Raw genomic sequence first — 21,249 nt, forward strand, 5'->3', positions numbered from 1 at the left:
ACTTATCAAAGAAACGTGTGGCGTCCGATTGGTGGGAAAATCTTTGTATACACACGCTCTCAGTGCAGATTTGAAAAAGATCGCTTATTCATATAATGGCACTGACAGAACTTCGTCGAGCGTCGCGTCTGCCAGAAGTTTCGTTCTCGCCCATTACGACCTATTCATATAAAATTCTATGTTCTCCGCATTTGATACATTGAATACCGAGCTTACACTATAACAACCTACTACTTGATCTTTAGGTATGTACAAATACGTAACTGAAAAGCTCCACGCTATTAAACAGGTACCAAAAGAGGAGGAATAAAATGCATATTTCGGGGGACACAGCGTTTGCAAATTTGATTATTAACATCGCAATCAGCGTTTGCGTCAAAAAATTAAATGCTTAATAACGTACGTACGTTATTATTGTGCTCGTGCGAAGCGTACGACCGATACATTAATTTAAAATACATAATTTCCACACTAGTACACCTTAGAGCCACCCTCTATATGGTGGTATGTCCATAGATAGAAATGAAACTCAGTTTTATAAAATGTTTTTAATGAGTTCTAACTTGTATTTGATACATAAATAATACATACAATTGTGTCGCGTTGTCCGTCCGTGTATAAAATTCAATGAACATACCAGCATAACGCAAGGCAAGTCTAAGCTACGCACTGGTAAATTAAAATATCGCCCCCGCCATTTTGTTACAACTACTGCACGCGTTTAGTGTATAACGCGTATTTATTAGTAATTTACAATTCCAATGGTCTATGACAATTCAAAGACAAAAGATTATGTGTGTTCTTTATCATTTTAACACAATACCGTTCGAAACAAAGACAAAGAAAAAAAAACAGAAATTTTACAGAGATCCTTTTCGAGTATATTTGTCCGAAAATGATAATTATAAAGCTTCATTATGGTAAAGAGCAAATTTAAACCACATTTTTCTTTGGCCCTATTACAAATATTTGAGAAAAAACGGCACACCTCTTTGGTATTGAAAATGCATAAAGAAAACACGTGACCTTTTAGCAGACAATTCTGAAAGTATCTCATTAAATGAAACGGAGCATGTTATAATAATTTTTGTATTTTTAATTGGTTTAAACAATTTTTAGAAAACAAGGTAATAGTATAAAAATTCCTGAAAACAAAATTTTGAAGGTAAATAAAGTTTTTCTGAGGATAAAAAATTTACATACATATTTTGGTAAAATAGTAAAAAAAAAATGAGATTGAAGGTGTTTTGAACCCATATATGGCCGAGCTCGGGGCAAGGGACCCGGTTGAGGTATTTTGGGGTATGGGGTAAATAAATCGTTTGCGGGGGCGTTCGGACGACAATGTGGCTGCGATCTTGTACCACTTCTGCTGGGAATACGGCTTTCACTGAAAAATTATTTATTGTTAAGACCGTGTATATTAATAACATTATTAATATTAATGAATTTACGTTTGGAAGACATATTTGATGCCTGGTGAGAAAAATGATTGGTGAAACTCGAGGTTCACATTTTTATGTATTTTATTCAAGAAAGCCACTTACGTATTATGTCAGTTCTCCAATTGAAAAAAAACGTCGTGATCGTAGAACAATGTCGGATTTGAAAAAAAAATCCAAAATCCACTTTTTATCATATTTGGCTACTACATTGACTAAATATTACGGCTACAATAAAAAAAATGGCATGTGTTTTCAAATTAATCGGTCGGTAAAGTGACGGATAGAAGATAGAAGCATGTGATTTTTCTAGAAAACTGTGTAATTTAATGTTATTATTTTTATTTTGTTAAACAAAACAAACCCTTCTGTTTGCTTGTATGTAAATTTTCATAATAAAAGAATATGAATTAAAAAGGTTATGATAAAAAAACTAACATGATTATATTATTTCGAAATGGCTGCCCTGTAAAGTTTACTATATGTCAGATCCGTCACTATTCTACGACTATGACGACATTGTCTTAACGGGGTTTACTGCACCCATTATTCATACAGTACTGGTTTCATATATTTTGTCCATTTATTGCAAGAATAGTAAAAACACCAATTTTGATCGCCTACATTACGTTGCATAAGGTTAGAATTCGATCAAAACAAATTTCCTTTAAAAATTATCAATGAAATGAGATTGGGGAACTTACCGCTATATAATTAATATTATGAAACATTTTTGAACTTAAAAAATGTATTCATAAATCTTAAAAAGTATATTATTTGGGGAGTCATAAATACAATTTTTTGAAATGTATTAATTGGTTTCACAGTAATTTAGAAAAAGTAAAAAAAATACTCACAGACAGCCTACATAAAATAATCAGGCGTCCGCCTCGTGACATGAGGCTCGCCGCGTCTCGGGGCCGGATCGAATTGCAGGCTGCGAAACAAGTAATCTTATAATAAACCGTACTCACCTAACAATTACTTATCTTACTTATAATAAGCGGTCATAAACTTTAAGTATCCACAATTAACGGTTTGAACCGATTGATTTGTATCGTTCGATACTTATCAAAACGTCATCACTTTGCGCTTCTAATCATTCCGCTTTTAGAAACCTAATAACTTCTGTAATTTTTGTTACAAAACTAGGTCTTGGATAGGATTCAGAGTTGAGATTTTGATACAGTATTCCCTCTACAACGCGGTACACCCGGGCGGCGTTATAAGAAAACGCGTTGTAGAAGTATTCTCGTAAAACTGATTTTTTTAAACAATACATAAACTAGGAATATGAATATAATAGAGTTATTTAGTTTAATTTTATAACAACACAATTGAAACAGGTGCAAAGGTACGCAAAACTAATTATAGACTTGACATATTATAAATTTCACATTACAGAAATATAGCTCGAGAAATCTCCGCGTTATAGAGGGAAAATACCGCGTTATATGTGGGGCGGAAATCGCGTTATAGGGGGATTACTGTATATGAGTTTTAGTTTTTAATAAGTCTCGTTTCTGAAGGGTAAACATTATACAACTATCACCCTTTTTTATTTAATATGACAAAGGTTTCTATTTCTATATATTTTTATTCATATATAATAGCTATCGTTTCAAAATAATCCTTTTTATTAGTATAAATTATGATTAAACACGCTGCAGTTTTAGTTTTATATGCGAGACACGATGTCGTTAACAACGTCGATTAGTTTTAAATTCTACCTCTAATATATAATTATATTAGAGGTGGAATTCAAAACTAATATATTTTATATATTTTACCTTTCATTATAAGATTTTTTGTGAGATATAGTCATGGGTGATAAGACACATTGATAACACTATGACTCACTTCAAACAAACTAAGAGACTTTTCCTTAATAATCATAAACGAAATAAAAACATTTCTACTATCTTTTTTTCGAAAGCAACATTTCTGGCTTATCATAACTATTTTAAAGTCAAAACTCAATTCTGCCCTGTTCACTATGTTTTTTTAATAATATATGATAAAAATAATTCAAGAGGATTTAATTTTGTACATTGTTTTTTTACATATAAATATCCATACCAGAAGCTCTCACTTGTTTAAGTGCAATCAGAATAAAATAGCAAATTCAAAATATCAAAGTTTACCGTAACAATATGATAATAAAACTGCAGTTAATTCTTAAGTTACATAACCATTTCTATTATAACATTCTCGTGAGACACGTGTAATAGTAATAATTTAAATAATTACGCAATTGTAATCCAGTAATTACAAGATTAGAATACTTACAACGAGTACTTAAGCGCATCATCCAATTCCATTATGGCGGCTTGGTTCCCGCACCTGTAATACAATTTTATAAATGTAAGAAGAACTTCGAAAAAAAAATGGTAATAGAATGTGATATCCTTAAAACCTCTGGAAAACTCAACTTTCAAATTTCGTTTCTACCCTCTAAATAATAAGAGTGTTAAGAAGTATGTGTGGTTTAAATTGTGTGATAGGATAAGCAATAGTGATATAAGTGACCACTGTGGGAAATGACAAGGATTTGATTCACATTTCAAGGATCGTCATGCTCGCTTAAATGTCATTGCTTGTGGCGGCGTCCATGCGTCGGGTTGTCTCTCTCCCTAAAATATAACGAGGGGGCCGATGGCTGGCCATGCGTCATACTCGTGAACGGGTGCTACTTGTGGTGACAAGTCGTACTTGAATTAGTGTATACGGCGATGTTAGTTGTTTCGACTATGTATTTGCGTGTTGTTCCAACGAAAATGTAAGTGACTTACAAACGTTGTGTAAAACAAAAACTTGGCAATTAAAAAGAGTGGCGGAGAGTTTATTGCCAGTTCTTCTCTTCCGATCTACGCCCTTGATTTAAGAACTGGCAGTAAATGTAAAATTAGAAGCATTTAATATATTTTTTTTGACGTCCATAAGTGTACATTGTGTTACCTACATGAATAAATGAGTTTTGTTTGTTTGTTTGTACAAGTAATTTACAAGGCAACCGGCTGGTGAGATTTGGTTGGATAGGCCATGTCGTACATGGCTGGACGGAAAATTGACAAAATCAAAGGTCCCGGCTGAATTCTATTAGACTAGTAGTCATCGGCTGTTACGACTATCGGTTTTTACGACCAAATGTGAGTAGTCCCTTCGATGTCGTTATTAACAGATTTTGACTTTACAGTCCTCGATAAACAAAGACTGATCAGCAGGATGTTGTGAGACCACATAAACAATGCGCATCTCTATGTTCTTTTGTACTGTCTAACTGCTACGCAAACAATTTCAGCACTCTATTGGTACCTTCCTGACAATTGAACCTACCTGTAGCAATAGTTCGGCGCCGAGAATATGGTGACAACATTGCGATCGTGGCACCAATTGTATCCCTCCATGACGAGCTGGTGAGCGCGGGACACCAGCGTCAGCCCATTGCTGTGGTTGAACGTCTCGGAGATATCTTGACCGAACGTGTAGCCCGCGCCACGGGGGGATATTCCCCATCCACCTCTGTAATATACATCATCATATAAATAAAATAAACTGGGTGTTATCATATTTTTTGGTCAGGTCTGGCCCTCCGATGTCTGTATGTGTATCATTTGTTTCTCATAGGCAAGTAAGCGATCGGCCCTCTGTGCCTAGCAAACGCTGTGGACAGCGGTGCAGCAGAAGTTCGAATTTACGATGAGGGCCACTAGGCCAACACTGTTCTTAGCAACATGCTGCATTTAAGACTTGGACCAGGCAAATTTTGAGTAAAAAAATTTGAAATATGTGGAACGATATGTAAGGTGTTTGTTACAATTGAAACATACATATCTAGAAATAGCCAATTTTGGATTAGCAAATTATTTGGCTCTAGTATATCGTACATTTATCCATCCACGAATATATATGGTTTCTCCTACTATATACTCATCATTTATCATTTTTAGACTTTAAAGTAGCCTTTGCTAACCCGAATCAAATCTAACTAGATATCGAACCCACAGCCTCCATGTTATATGCCTTAACATCTAAGCTTCTGGTTAGAGTTGTTTCCATTATCATTATCACTTTACGTAACCATAGTACTGAATGCTTCGCGGCGTAACACATCATAGTCTTTGATGTCACAGTTTACTACCTGATTTAGATACTAGCTAAACATTGCAACGCCTCTATATACGCAACTAAATTTATAACCACAGCAGCCTAAGCTGTTTCTCTTTTAAAGGTTTTTGATACTTTTTCCAAAATATTTCAAGGTTGAATATATGCTATTTCACATTTTCTTATGACACGCAAAACTCAAAAAATTTTAGGTATTCACCATACGCAATATACTTAATATTACAGGAAGCCTAGGCGAGATTTACACCATTAATTGTATTAAAAGACAGGTACTAAAAAGGATTATTATTTATTTTTTCTATCTAATAATATAAACGATTTTGCTAAGAAAAAATATTTTTAAAACGCTTATAAAGGATCATGAACATTTCAATTATCATGAAATTGTTATTAAATGTTTTGTCCTCATCATTCTCACGAGACTGCAGAAGATCCGTAACAAAATATTAAATTATAGTCCGATTATGAGTAACGTCGTTAAAGGATGTTTAGATAAAATTTGTTTTTTTTTTAAATTTAATAATTTCAATGTTATAATGGAACATAAGATACAGGTATCACTTATTTCACGTCATTAAATTTGAAACTGTAGGCATCCCTACTCATCGTCAAAGACAGAGGGTGTAAGCCGAGAGAAAAAGCCGGCGTAAAAAACTCTCGGTACTCTTTTAAAATAGCAAAATCATCAAACAACACTTATTTTAAAACCAATATCGCAAATTAATTAGAAGTCAACCTACTAATTAACACTGCTACAAATAACACTACGAACTGTGCAAAGAATTCTCAACTAGAAGAATGTTTTGTGATAAGATCACGCTCGTGGTACTAGCAAATATAAAAACGTGACAATTACACATATAAATAACACTGTAAGTCAATAACGATAATCGTAAAACGACACGTCAATTACGCCAAAACTGGTTCAGTAGAACATGCACAGATTGGACAAGATAAGTCTACACATTCGATACAAACAACAAAGCATCAAAACCTAGTAAAATTTATAACGTCGGTATTTCTTGTGTGAATTATATGATATGTTTTTGAAGTGAAACTTCTCTAGGCGCATAAGGGTAAAATTTTTACGGATGAAACGCAATAATAATAATATTAGCGTCACGAAGATGTGCAGCGTTTTTGTCGAAGAAAAGGGAGAGAGCGATTGAGAGAGAGTCATACCTTATAGAAATTCTATTTTTAAAATTAAAATTTCACCACGTGTTTTTATTATCGAAGAAATAAATTTAAAAAATTCCATTTATAATTTGTATTGATTTTCGACACTTAATATTTTAATGACACAATAATTCCTAACATATCTTCCTTTTTCTCTCCCTCTAAGTCTCGGAAATCTAAAGTATTAGATTTGTATAAATATGAACAAGAGTTAAAAATTAGTTTGCCAAAGAAGTTTCACTTCTGAAACGTGTAGGTTTCAACTTTCTAAGCTTTTTCATAGATCGTTTTATGGTATAGGCTGATCACTAAAATCGGCCTTCTGTGCTTATGCATTTTGTGGATAAGATTCGTCGAGACTAAGCGCTAAATAAAACCGTTCATGATTAGTCGTAGTATTGGATTATTACATACGGGAGTGATACTTCCTATTTCGTTTTCCTTCACCGTATAAGCAAATAATTACACGTAAAATTATAAATTAGTGCACAACCTGGGAAAGTACGATTTAAGTTGTAAGTTCCTTGATTAGAACTCTATTAATAAATTGCCGGCCAAAAAGGGGCTAAAGGGGAACTTTGTGTGTGACGCGTATAGTCAAAATCTATTTAATATTACTTATGAAATACTAAACACTAATTGAAATTTAGATACATATATATATATATATATATATATATATATATATATAATATAATGAAACTTATACCATAAGCAATATTCGTTTCATTATTTAAATTCTCGTAAATAACGATGTATTGCTTTATTGATGGTTTATTTGACTGATTCCGTGCACGAAAACATTAAGAATTGTTATACATATATACATTACCAGACGTAATTGCTACGAGTCGTAAATTCTCGAAAGAAAATGGTACCCTTTTATACCCTTGTATGTAAAAAATGTATTATACGTTAAAAGGTTGTGACGTTCCCAAATCAAATTTCTGTTACTCAGCGTTTAGCACAACCAGTTAACAACTATATTATAACTGAATTATCAGATGCATTATGTTTTGTTTCAAGTCTTCTATACTGTAACATTCATAAATGCACTATAAGCCTTCATTAGTTAAAGAATGTTTTATGATTTTGAAAGGTGATAAGGAAAAGGACCACGCAAAACCACGTAGCTAAGGAGGCGGTTATTTAACATTCCAAAATGTTATAATTCATCTTTTAAACGCGTAAAAAATATATCGATATAATCATTTACCATTTAGACGACTCATTGGTCTAGTGGTTAGTACCCCTGACTGCGAATCCATGGGTCCCGGGTTCGATCCCCGGCTGACACGAACATCGATGTGATGAGCATTTGGTGTTGTGCTTAGGTCTTGGGTGTTTAAATATGTATTTATATGTATATCATCTATAATATGTATGTATATCCGTTGCCTAGTATCCATAACTAGGTCAATTGGTGTGAATTATCTTAAAAAAAAAAAACTAAATAACCTTCATAAAAGGCCGGCAACGTACTTGCGAGCCTTCTGACAATGTCATTGTCCATGGGCTTCGGTATTGAACCTTATACCCGTTTGCCGCCTGTTATATAAAAAAATAGCCTTTATCTTTAGACTTACCTATCATCAGGGTCACTCCATAGGAGATCGCACATGGGTCCTTCATGGGGCACCTCCTGTACGCGATCGAGGGCGCGAATGTGATCCAATGTATCAATTGAGGGACTGAGACCTCCGTGAAGACAGAATATCTGTCCGTCCACTAGCGCCGTGAGTGGCAGAAAATCGAATAAATCGGTGAAGTGTTTCCAAACGGACGCATTTCCGTATTTGCGAAGGCATTCGTCATAGAATCCGTACACTTGAGTGATCTGACGGGACTCGTGGTTACCACGAAGAATTGTTATTCTCTCACGGTATCTAACCTGCAAGTGAAAAAAAAAACAATTTTATGAAGTGAAAAAAAATACGTCAAACAATTGCAATCATATTAAGAATAAGACCTTCAAAAACCTGACTTAAAAAATAATGATTTTTGAATTATCCTTCATTTATTCATTGAACAGACCCTATAAGTTAAATTTTTCGATGCAGGTACGAAGCCAGTTTTTGCGCTAAATAAAACCTAATTTGAAGAAAAAAAAACAGTGGCTCTACAACCTTTTGGGTCAGAACTCAGAACCTAAGATTTTAGTATATACTATCAGACCGGCCAAGCGTTGCTGTGGCTTAGGTTTTTGTTATATTACATAGTAGTAAACTATTCAAGGGAAACGGTAGGGCAACTTATGTGAAAGGTAGATAGCTTATGTGAAACGTTGGTACTTTTAACACACCGCCATCTGTTAGAATTGTATCAAATAATAAACAAATATTTGCAATAAAATAATATTGCGGGTATAAATTGATAAATGAGATGTATGCTATACTATCTTTCAAGTTAAATCAAGTTATATATATTAAGATTAAGAAGATGTTACGTGATTTTTTCTAACTGCCGTCGACTATTTACGAGGTAGTGTTAAATGCGCACATAGACTGAACCTACGACCTCAGCCGGATAAGACCTCACTAGGCCAACAGTACTCAAAATTTCCCAACTCTAAAAATACAGCGTCGAATAAGAATTTTGAATCCGAACTCGAGTGAGAATCACACATTAGCAGTTTTTTGTATGACGTCAGTCTCGCAAAAATATTAAGTTATTACACCTCCAAAACAGGAAACAACAATTTTAGATAATTAAAAACCTCCTATGCCTTATAAGAAACTTGTGAAACGCGAATTTATATCTTCCATAACAGTAGTATAAGTTTAACATAGCTTAGATCATGAATAACCATTTAGGGTTGTATTATGTTGGTGAAAACGGAAATATGTTGTCGAAGTGAAATTGGAAAGGTAGCCTTTTTATATACATATATTTTAATATGAATTTAAATATATATTTTAATTGAATCTTTAACAAGAGCACCAATAAGACAGAAAAGGCATCAGAGAAATATTTGTTAAAGTTTTTTATATTAGGTAACATTGATATTATATTGTATTATGCAGTGTTGGCCTAGTGAGTCCAGCGTGCGACTCTCATACTTGAGGTCGTAGGTTCGATCCCCGGCTGTGCACCAATGGATTTTCTTTCTATGTGCGTATTTAACATTTGCTCGAACGGTGAAGGAAACATCGTAAGAAAACCGACATGTCTTAGACCCAAAAAGTCGACGGCGTGTGTCAGGCACTGGAGGCTGATCACCACCTTCTTGCCAATTAGATTGACAAATGATCATGAAACAGATTCAGAAATCTGCGGCCCAGACCTAGAGGTTGTAGCGCCATTGATTAATTTTATTATAGTGAAACAAAAACTTCTCGCTAGACCAATCGTATTATTTGTATTTTTTTTTAATAGAAAAATATACGGGTATCCGCTATAATCTGTCAACCCAAGTTATTTACATAAAAATGAATGGTACAAATTGTCAATGGGCATTTCATTCAAATATAATGTCGCCACTATGATGAATGACACAAAGGTCCGTGAATGAAAGTTCACACTATTTATAGAATTCAAAGCGTTCTCGGTTATAAACAAACTTTTTACGCATTTGAAAAATATCACTACAGATCATAGTTCATTGAACGAACGAACGATCGTTTATAGAATTAATCGTAGATTATTGTTTGGTTACAGTCGTGCATTTAACGAAGGTTTCTTATAAAATATTTATATTTTATGTTTAACAATAAAATCACTTTTATTACGTTAACAAGGTCGTTTGTTTTTTTATTTATAATAATAATAATAGCCTTTAATTCAGATACATTTAAACACGTTTCTATTTCAATCTTCTTTTAGGTATCTGTGTGCCCTTTTTTGACAAACTCCTCCTCTAAAACCCGCTATTCCTCTCTGCACTATGCCACTCTCTGCCATTTAACACCTGCTGTTTCTTTAATTTGGTCTATCCACCTTCTAAGTTGTCGCTCTCTTTTTCGTTTTGCTCCACTTTTCTGTTCTTCTTGCCATGTGCCCCGCCCATTTCCACATTAGTTTATTTATTTTCCGTAAAGCTGTATTCTTTATTTTGTCTATTCTTTTCTTCCCTATCATACATCGTTCCATCGATTGATGTTTTGCATAGAGCGTCCTAAATGTACGATTATATCGATAAAAATAGCTTGTGTCAATAAACGGCGTTACACTTGGATTTAGATGAAATTGCCGTATTTTTAAAGTTATTCTTTAAATAGAAAAATTGTTTTTTCGGTAATTTAATTACTACACTTGTAATTAAGATAATGGAGATTAAAGCTTTGTTTGCCGTATCACTTCAAATTACGAGATAAAAATTTATCTGTTTTCTCCGAGACAATTTGCTACATCTATTTGACAGTACAAGAAGTCTATGACCTACAAATTTTTTACTCAGCCCTAGACATAATGGTCACGATCGATAGCGTGGTCATTTTGCGATTTTAGGTGAGCTGTCTGCAGTTCTGACCTACTTATGTACCTATCATGCATTGTATTGATTCGTCACGTATCATAGTACCTTTACCCTTGAAGAAACGGCAAACTATTTATGTTCATGGGTTAGCATTCGATATATGAGATTTTTTTTTATCATAGACCATAGAATTTTGTCAAAGGACAGTTTAGTTATTTAGTCTATGGCTCCATTTCAAACAGTTTATATTCGAACACTGTTAAATATTTATTAGATTTTGACAGATAGAATTGTAAGCTGTGCTCTAAACCGGAGTTATGTTATTATGGTTAAGCTGGCTTATTTACGTTACAACTATACAGGGCCGTCATATACATATTATAAAGAGAGAGTTGGAAGAATAATATGTTTATACTTAAAAATAGAATTGGTAACGTGATTCTCAATTCGTTGGGAAAAAATACTGTGCGTCGACTGTTATTCAGTTTACGGTTAAAATAATCGGTATTTGATTTCCAATGTTGGACTGACGAATCAAAGATTGATTTATAAGTTTTTTATTAATATTAAGTGCACGACTGATTTATAATGATTAATTCATGAACATTTCTGTTTAATAATGTTCCAAGGTCCATTTTACTTCATAGAGAAATGTTTACGAAGTCATTTATTAGCTTTATGGCTAATTATAACTATACTGTTCACTATTTCCGCAATAATATTGAGAGACAATTTAGATAAGTTCAGATATGAAGATTCTATTCTAGAATTTATTTGTGAATACTATGTTTATAGCACCTGTATTTTAAGTTAAAATATTTCAATAACTCTCTCAATACTATCGATCCGTCGATCCACACAAATTATTTAAGAGAAATCTATAAACTATGATTACCGTCACAAATTCGCAATATTATTGTATAGCTATAACAGAAGACTGAAGATAGAAATAAAAAAAACTGTTCAACGGCGACGTGTAATTCTTATTAAGTAAGAAAAAATACTGATTTTTGTTCATAAAAATTTTCTTTAAACATTGCTTTACCCGACTATGTAAAAGTTGATAGACACCTTGTTATCCTTCTCTAATGTAAACGAAATTCAGCGATTACTGTTTGTTAAATGTCGGATGTAAATCTCAGTTGAAGATGATAATAAACGGCTTGTCTAAGTCTCAAAAATGACTACGTAACTGTTATGAATATACAGAAAAACATATAATTGAATAGAATCTGATGACATCCCACAGCGATAAAGGGTTCTAACGCCTCGACGTCCGTCGTTCCACAACTGAGCGTTTTCTAAGGCAGTTTTTGCCGCGCACCACCACTATGTGGAACCAGCTGCCCACTGAAGTATTTCCGAACCAATTCGACTTAGGGTCCTTCAAGAAAAGAGCGTACCAATTCTTGAAAGGCCGGCAACGCACTTGCGAGCCTTCTGGCATTGTGAGCGTCCATGGGCGGCGGTATCACTTAACATCAGGTGAGCCTCCTGCCCGCCCATTACATAAAAAAAAAACTTCGTTCTAACTATTCATTACTAATTAGATAATATAATACCAACGGATTATAGCACATATAATATGTCTAATATTAAAGCATCTGATAAAATCTATAAGACAACGGGTGACGGTTAAGTTTAGTAAAGTTTTTACAATAAAAAAGAACGTTAGTTATCAAATGCAGCGCTGCAGTGTTGGCCTAGCGACTTCAGCGTGCGACCCTCATCCCCGAGGTCATGCGAATCACGGCTGTGTACCAATGGAATTTTCTTTCTATGTGCGCAATTAACACTTGCTCCTACAGTGAAGAACATCGTCAGGTAACCGGTTGTCAAACCCAAAATTCGATCACACGTGTGAGACACAACAATGCTAAGACTAAAAAGACTTGCATTGAAAAGATGAAACACTTTTTCTGTTGCTGCTACCGTATCAGCTTAAACAGCTATCTAAAGAGTAAGATCAAATTTTAAAAAAATATCGTTTAAACCTCACTTTACAATCACAATTTTTTTTTTATAAAACGGGGGGCAAACGGGCAGGAGGCTCACCTGATGTTAAGTGATACCGCCGCCCATGGACACTCTCAATACCAGAGGGCTCGCGAGTGCGTTGCCGGCCTTTCAAGAATTGGTACGCTCTTTTCTTGAAGGACCCTAAGTCGAATTGGTTCGGAAATACTTCAGTGGGCAGCTGGTTCCACATAGTGGTGGTGCACGGCAAAAACTGCCTTGAAAAACGCTCAGTAGTGGAACGGAGAAATCAGTGCATTGCTTGTCATATTAGTAAATAAACAAATATTAACAGACTTTCTTTATCACAAAACCACGAAAAATAGACTTAAATACCTACTGTTTTACCTATTATCAGCGAGCGAACATTAGTTTGATAACAACATAGTTTCAGGTTTTATTCATGAGCTAATTTCAACCGGAAATACACGAGGCTAATAATTAACAATTGAATGACGTATGGCTTGTTATAAAATTGTGGATACCTCAGTTTCATAGGTGTTGTAGTTATTATAGTATGGTCTTTGCTTTACGCAAGTACTCATTTATAATGTTTTTCAACGGAGCGGGGACCTCGTGTCTGACAGCCTACCTCCAATAATGCATAGGCACGATTGGTATTGTTTTTTAAATTCGACTGATATATACGAAGTTTATGTACCCATTTATTAAATCGTGGGTAGGTTAAAAATAAACGATAAATATATAATAAAAGTCCGTGAGACAACACATATACATTTTTAATCAATAATCTTGGTGATTTCTGACCGATATATCTTAGATATTCCTTAATAGATGCAATCTGATATACTTTTTTATCAAAGCTATTGGAGTAAAGAGGCGAAAAATATTGTTATTGCGTAAAATAGGTAAACGTTGATGACATCATATCATTTACATATATAAGCTATAAATACAATCTGATACCTACGATTTTAACCGAACTAGTGTTAATCTTCTAATACATAAAATTCTCGTGTCACAATGTTCGTTCCCATACTCCTCCAAAACAGCTCGACCGATTCTTATGAAATTTTTTATGTATTTTCAGTAAGTCTGAGAATCGGACAACATCTATATTTCATACCCATTTCATATGTTAAGGGTGGGTCTAAGTTTTTATTTTTATTTTTTAGACAAACCTTTTTGTTTTTATTTTTTTATGATACAGCATACAAAAATACATACAACCCTTAATTGTCACCCCTCTACGATCAACCCCTATTTTTTATTATAGTAGATAAAAAATACTACCAAGAATAAAGTTTAAAGATACCCACTATTATTATGAATCTCGTTCTTCTACCAGAAATAAGTCTCCTATATAGATTAATGTACGAGAAAAACACTGTAACAACACTAAATAAACGCGACCCCCTATAGGAACGGAATCAAATGTCTTCAATTTTAAGACTGGGCAAAAATGTTTTAGAAGAAAAGTTATTTAAAACTAAATAATAATCTTTAGTTAACGTAATGAGCGAGTAGAAAGTAATGTCACGTTCGACTTGACTAGGTTACATGTATTAACTAGTGCATAACGTGTCTTATAGCCTAAGGTCTTGAGACCTAGAATCTTTAATTACTGTCAAATCTTAATTGATTGTATCATACACACTATGACTGTTAACTTAAGTTAGGTAATGTTAGGAAATGTCGACTTCATCTAGTTTAGGAAGACATTGTAAAAGTGATTTATATAGTCCTACTTGCAAGAATAAACTATTTCATTTCATTTCATTAACATGTTTGTACAAACACGATTCATAAAGAACCAAAGTAATATTAAAACAATCTTGCTAAGTAAACAAAAGTTATTCATTCACATTCTATGTGAGATATATTCTATGAGAAATAATGCCATTAAAAACATAACTTGTAAAAAAAATGCAACTCAGTTCTTCGGCCTACCCTACAACTACGATCTTGTGTGTTAAGTTATTTCGTAATTAGCTAACCTAACAAAATCTTATAGTTACCATATCAATATTAAAAATCTTTTGTTTCAAATAAAGAGATTGGGCATTGAACATGTCTAATACGAAGAGTTTTGATGATCGATCAGTCAGTTAGCCAGTGACAAAATTAAAAAACTTTGACTATTTATAACTACTGGTTCAAATTAAATGGAATTTAAAGTATACCGTGCCGTCTTGGTTACTGAAAATTCCTGCTTCTTTCTTTATCCACAATAAAGTTATAGGGGGTTCGAAAATGGCCTAAGCTGTTTCGAGAAAAGGATGCCGCATTTTTGTTCGACGAAATTTTCGCTTTAAAGGAATAGAAAAAGCATTTTTAAAATGTGAGGGTAGACGCCGAACCAGACACACAAATTAATACTGTCCTAATACACAGTCGCAAATTAATTAAGCGCTCGAAACGTCGATATGTTAAATGTAATAATAGATCCGCGCTTTTTAATGTTATATATACAATACAAGTTATATAATTATTTTCCTTCCTAATGTTTCTATCGTGTATATTTTAATTTACATACCTAAATTTACAATTACTCGGCGAAATTAAAACATAACCGCGTATATACTTGTTAGTTACTGAATTCTAGTTTCCACAGAACTGGAGTTCTATAAATAAATTTTTAAGAAATTTCAGTTGTAACAATAACAAATAACAAATAAAATGTTATTGTAATAAAAGTCTTAGGAAAATCCAGATCGAACTGCCATAAAACGCAATGCGATAAAATTAACAAAAGGCAAACGATGGCGCTTGTTTTTTCTCAGCCTACCTAAATATTATTTAGTACAAAAGGATCTCAGAGGACTGCCATATTTCACCACTTTAACTAGACTTCGAACGAACAAAGTATTGAAGTTAGCTTTTGACTTTAAAGATAACAGTGTGTTCACTTCACATTAGATTTTTAAACGAGTTTGGACTCACCTTTAAGGCAACAAGCAATGTGACAGTCTCAACACTGTAGTATCCACGATCCACGTAATCGCCCATAAACAGGTAGTTGGTGTCGGGGGAGCGTCCACCAATGCGGAACAGCTCCATGAGATCGTGGAACTGACCGTGGACATCTCCACACACGGTCACTGGGCAATTCACTTCTTGCACATTGGATTCTTTTGTTAGAATCTCTTTTGCCTGTAAGAGATATAAAAAATATTAATTAAATTTAAAAATTATTAAAAATAATAATTAATAAATAATAAAAAATATAATTAATTAATATTATTTATTATTATTAAAATATCACATATCAAACTGATACACACTTATACACAATCATTTTTAACTCTAACAATAAAATGCCATCCCGTTTATAACATTAAAAATGTCCCGGTAGCAAGAAGCAAATATTTAATAGCTATCAGAAGATATGGCTTTACCTCTGTTACGAAATATAATCATTTTATCAGAAAGTAAGGCAAGACAAATACCATTAGATTAGAAAGAATATGGTATTTACAACTCATTTTAATTTTCAGAAATACTGCAAATTATATTTTCAAGGATATTGGCCATAATTAAATAAACAAAAACTGTATAAAGTATCGTATTCAAGGTCACCGCTGTCTCAACAAAAATTCAAATAACTTCATTGAAACCTACTTGAGTGAAATAACATTTACAAAAAATATAATACGAATTAGAACACGTACGTATAACCTTAACATTTGCGTTTTATTTAATATTTTAACTAAGCACACAACATGCCCGCGGGTGATTTCGTTTGTATGAGGAAATAAGATTCTTTTACTATAATATTCAAGAAATTCATTTGAACATACGTTCAATCCGAGCCTTGAGTGAAATTAAATGCCCAACGTAAATACAATAATACAATACATGAATCAATTCAATTGAAGAAAAAAACAAGTAGAATGTGTATGTTTGAATTTCCTCGTATCAGTCATGGACACATCCTCGAAACGGTTTCTTTAATGTAATTGATATAACTTTTACATAACTCCATTGACCTGCCGTGATTGGAATAACGTGTGTTGTCTTTGCATCTTTCATATGATCTCACGAGAAACGGAGAACAACGCTCTATTTTCAGTTTTTTTACAAGCTACGAAAACTCACTTTGAAACAGGACCACGTATTGTTACAGAGTACTTCAGCAACGTTTTAAGAACGCAGCTTGAAAGTGGGCAAGCAAATAATGCTTCGAAATTGCAGCGCACAACACGACAAGTATTTTTACGGGCTGTTTGTGTTCTTTGCTGATAATACGCTTTAAAATGAACAAACGATTGTTTTCAGATATAAAGGTGTAGTCGGAGGAGCCTTCAACTTCCTATGAAATGACAAACCTCTCTCAACGGTGATTGTGTACGAATGATGCTTCTGATATGCTCCAATATAGCACCTAAATTCATTGTATAGGCAACAAAAACTTGATATGTCAATGTTTAAAAATAGCAAGTAATTATAGCGTAGCAGGTTTATAAACCTACTTTAACGGACGTACGATGGCGTAGCATTAATTTTAATATTATCATTTAGAAGTTCTGCAACATCCTCTGATAAATTAATTACTCGACATTTCATGTATGTTGTATGATATTTTTTACAGTTTAAGATTTATATCTAGGTTATATAAATAGACAATGCCACAATTATGCAACAATTGCGAGACAGGAAATCCGATTTCCGCCATATTAGTAGGATCAGTATAATAATATTGGGAAAATTTTGCTGTGATGCTGGAATCATTAAAAGATGTCTATCTAATTTAAACTATAATAATTACCTTTTTTTAAAAGATGTTTCAAGAACTTAGCAGGGAACAAAACATGGCAAATAATGGGTTGACTAGTTAAGTATTTTTAAACTAATTTAAATATAGTAAGTTTATGTAACTATAAATCACATAATAATTGCAATAATAGGATGAAGACTATTGCATGAGTTGCATAACAAGAGTGGGTAATGGTAGTCTTTATAACAAAGGTACCAATTTCATGCATTTAATAGAACAACCGGTATCAATTCAAGGTCTTTGCTCTTTTATTCGTAATTCAGTTGCATCTGTCCCTCAAGTCACTTTACATACAAAGTTGTCTAATATTCTATCATAAGTGAGATATATTTTAGATAATACTAATAGATATTGATAGATAAATTTTACACAATTATTAATGTGGTGGAAAACAAAGGAATAAAAATTTAGTAACAGTGATGTATAAATTACAGATTTTATGAATAATACAAGTAATACATGGCCATGGAGAAGAGAATGTTTACAAATATTAAGCAATCTTAAATATTCAGAAGACCTTAATTAACAAGTAATATTAATATAAAACTGCATTTTTTTTAAATATAAATGCTCAATATTATAAGGTGGCATAATATACATTAAGTTTTTTGAGGTATCCATAAAAATTCAACCTAAATTTAGACTTCATTTTTTTTTCACAAGTCAGCATAAATCATTGTAGCAATCAGTGAACTGGAGTGAACAACCTATAATAACAAGATATGACCTTGAAAAAAAACAATAGTAGTTTCATTCAAAGAAAGTTAATAAACTTACATGTTAAATTTATTAAATTTTCCATCTTCTTCATTATAGAACTGATACCTTATTTTAATCAAAGTATATGATCAAAACTATATACAAGACCAATTTTTTTTAGAAAAGATTGCTGTTATTACTCATTAGAACTAATTGACTTTTACTGTATGTTTTTGTATTGACTTAATAGATGTGTTGTTTGGAAAGCTGGTCAAATTAAAAAAATATTATAAACAATGTCATTCTAATAAGATCAATGGTAGCTTCAATGACACAATGTATACATAATAATATATATGATAATTATCAATAAAAACAAGAAAGGCTTAGGCTTTTCAAGCTAACTTGAACATATTATGTCTTAAAGTATATTTTTTAGTACTCTAATCAATCACTAATTAAATTGCAAGATAGTCAGAAAATAAAAACAAAATCAAATTATTTAGGGATTATTTTTTTGACTGTTTAAGGAATACCCAATTATTGCCTGCCATATATATAAAATACAGCTAAATACAAGTCATGAAGCATTCTTAATATATTATGACACTACTCCAAAAGGATATATTTCAGAAATAGTAAGTAATTTGATATCAAAGATTTGTTCAATCTAAAGATGATTAATAAAGTTTAAGATACCAATATTTTAATTCAACAAACACACAACATCCAACACTACTAAGGTATCTGTATAACTATTGAAAGTGGAATATAATCATAAAAGTTTATATGTACCATTACTGGTCAGATATTAAGTAGTAGAGTATATCTCTGAATGTTTCTCTAACGTTTCTCCATTTAAATACCTCTAGTTCAGCAATGTAAAAATGATTTCAATAACATTTACAATTAGTTTTGAACATACACAAAAATTTAGATTTTAATGTTTAAACTAATGTCCAAAGATTATCATATTGTCTGGATTACTAGAAATAATATTGCTTGCATTAATTTCAGGTATAGCCCAGTCTAAAAATACAATTTCGCGTATTATCGATAGAACCAAATTTCCTGGGTGTGGTAAAGTGAAGAACTAATGATAATCCATGTTCATGTAAACAAAATTGAAAACATCACTAGGTAACAAAATTTCTAAACGTTCATCTTTTAACGTATAAAGCACTACCATTACACTGCGTCCGCGTTCGAAGACGTATTATATGTAAGTACATGAATCACCCATCTAGGTACATGGATCCAACCTAACCAAAATTCTTATTCTAAACATATTTCAAAATAACAACTTATATCATAAAAAAACATAATTTATTATAAAATTACCTTATCGCATAACGTTTTCACTTGGTTTTCTGTCAATTGCTTGCATTCATTTAGCTGTTCTATCCATTGATCCAGTTCTTTTAATGACGCCTTGTCCTCCATATTTAAACTGTGTGAAATTAACGCCTAAGACGTTAACTCGGTTTTTAAGATGTTTTTAACTAAGTATTATACACAAAACCATGCGAATTTTATAAATTACACTGTGTCTAGAAATACTGACTTTGGTAGACACTTACAAAATGGCGTTGATACTACTTGCGTGACGTCAATTTTGATCAAAAAGGGCGACAAACGCCTCCAAGCGGAAATTTGCAGTACCAATTGTGACGCTTAGATGTCTGCGTTCATAAATTATATAAATATAGACAGATAAAAAATTCCAATAATAAAATAAAATAGTTATAGCTTTGAGAAATATTCCTCATAGATTAATAACAAAAGCATAGATATAAAAATCATGCTTAAATTACAAAGAAAGAACACACAATTTCTTTCTTTTGTTTGTGTTCAAACAAATTATCGCTATACATTTTACAAATTTATATTTATTATTAAAAGTGATCCATTAGATACACGAGCCATTGACAACATTAAAAAGGGAGATGATTATACAAACTAAGATTAAGTACCAATAGATGGATCCAAAGCGTGGCCTCGAAAGCAATAATTACATTAGTATTTTTTACAGTGTTACTGAGATGGCAATAATTTCGCCATAGTGAATTTTATCAAAATTACTCCCCATTGCCGTACTTTGTGGAAGGCTTTTGTCCAGCAGTGGACGTCTGTTAGCCGATATAATGATGATGATTATCAATTGATTAGGATAACAAGGTAGAATATTTGACATCGTGACAAACTATGATGGAGATAGGGTGAGACAAACTGAATGCTTTTCTTAGTAGGAATTCGTGAAAGAAAAGGAGGCAGGCCATTGACCATCATTAGGATGTTATGGGCTTATAATAATAGACATAACATTTATTACTAACAAAAACACACACGCATAGACACATAAAATAACAAAAATCAAAGAAAAAAAATATAATGAGAGTATACTATTAATTGATATCCAGCTAGGCGGTTTAATTTACACCACAGCTTGTCTTACATATTTTATTTCACAAGCAAATTCCACAAATTTCATGGATTACGACGTAATTTATTTAAAGACTAAAATAGTTTAGAGTTAAATTTCTCTTTTCTGAAAATTAACCATTTTAATAAATATTCTTTTTACTGTAACAAAGCAATTAAAATGAGCTAAATAATTATAATGTAAAATTTTA

General features: G+C 32.6%; 1 protein-coding gene across 1 annotated transcript; it reads right to left on the reverse strand.

The window, feature by feature from the left end:
- Positions 1-533: 533 nt before the first annotated feature.
- Positions 534-20,235, reverse strand: LOC125060622 (serine/threonine-protein phosphatase 2A catalytic subunit beta isoform). The gene is made up of 7 exons (XM_047665579.1): positions 19,958-20,235; positions 16,084-16,293; positions 8,336-8,640; positions 4,779-4,964; positions 3,732-3,785; positions 2,300-2,379; positions 534-1,390 (listed from the first exon to the last, which is right to left on the reverse strand). The coding sequence occupies exons 1-6, from the start codon at positions 20,057-20,059 to the stop codon at positions 2,307-2,309; spliced, it is 930 nt and encodes a 309-aa protein (XP_047521535.1). The 5' UTR covers positions 20,060-20,235; the 3' UTR covers positions 534-1,390; positions 2,300-2,306.
- Between the last annotated feature and the right edge of the window lie 1,014 nt (positions 20,236-21,249).

The sequence above is a fragment of the Pieris napi genome, chromosome 22 (assembly GCF_905475465.1).
Source record: "Pieris napi chromosome 22, ilPieNapi1.2, whole genome shotgun sequence".
NCBI classification, from domain to species: domain Eukaryota; kingdom Metazoa; phylum Arthropoda; class Insecta; order Lepidoptera; family Pieridae; genus Pieris; species Pieris napi.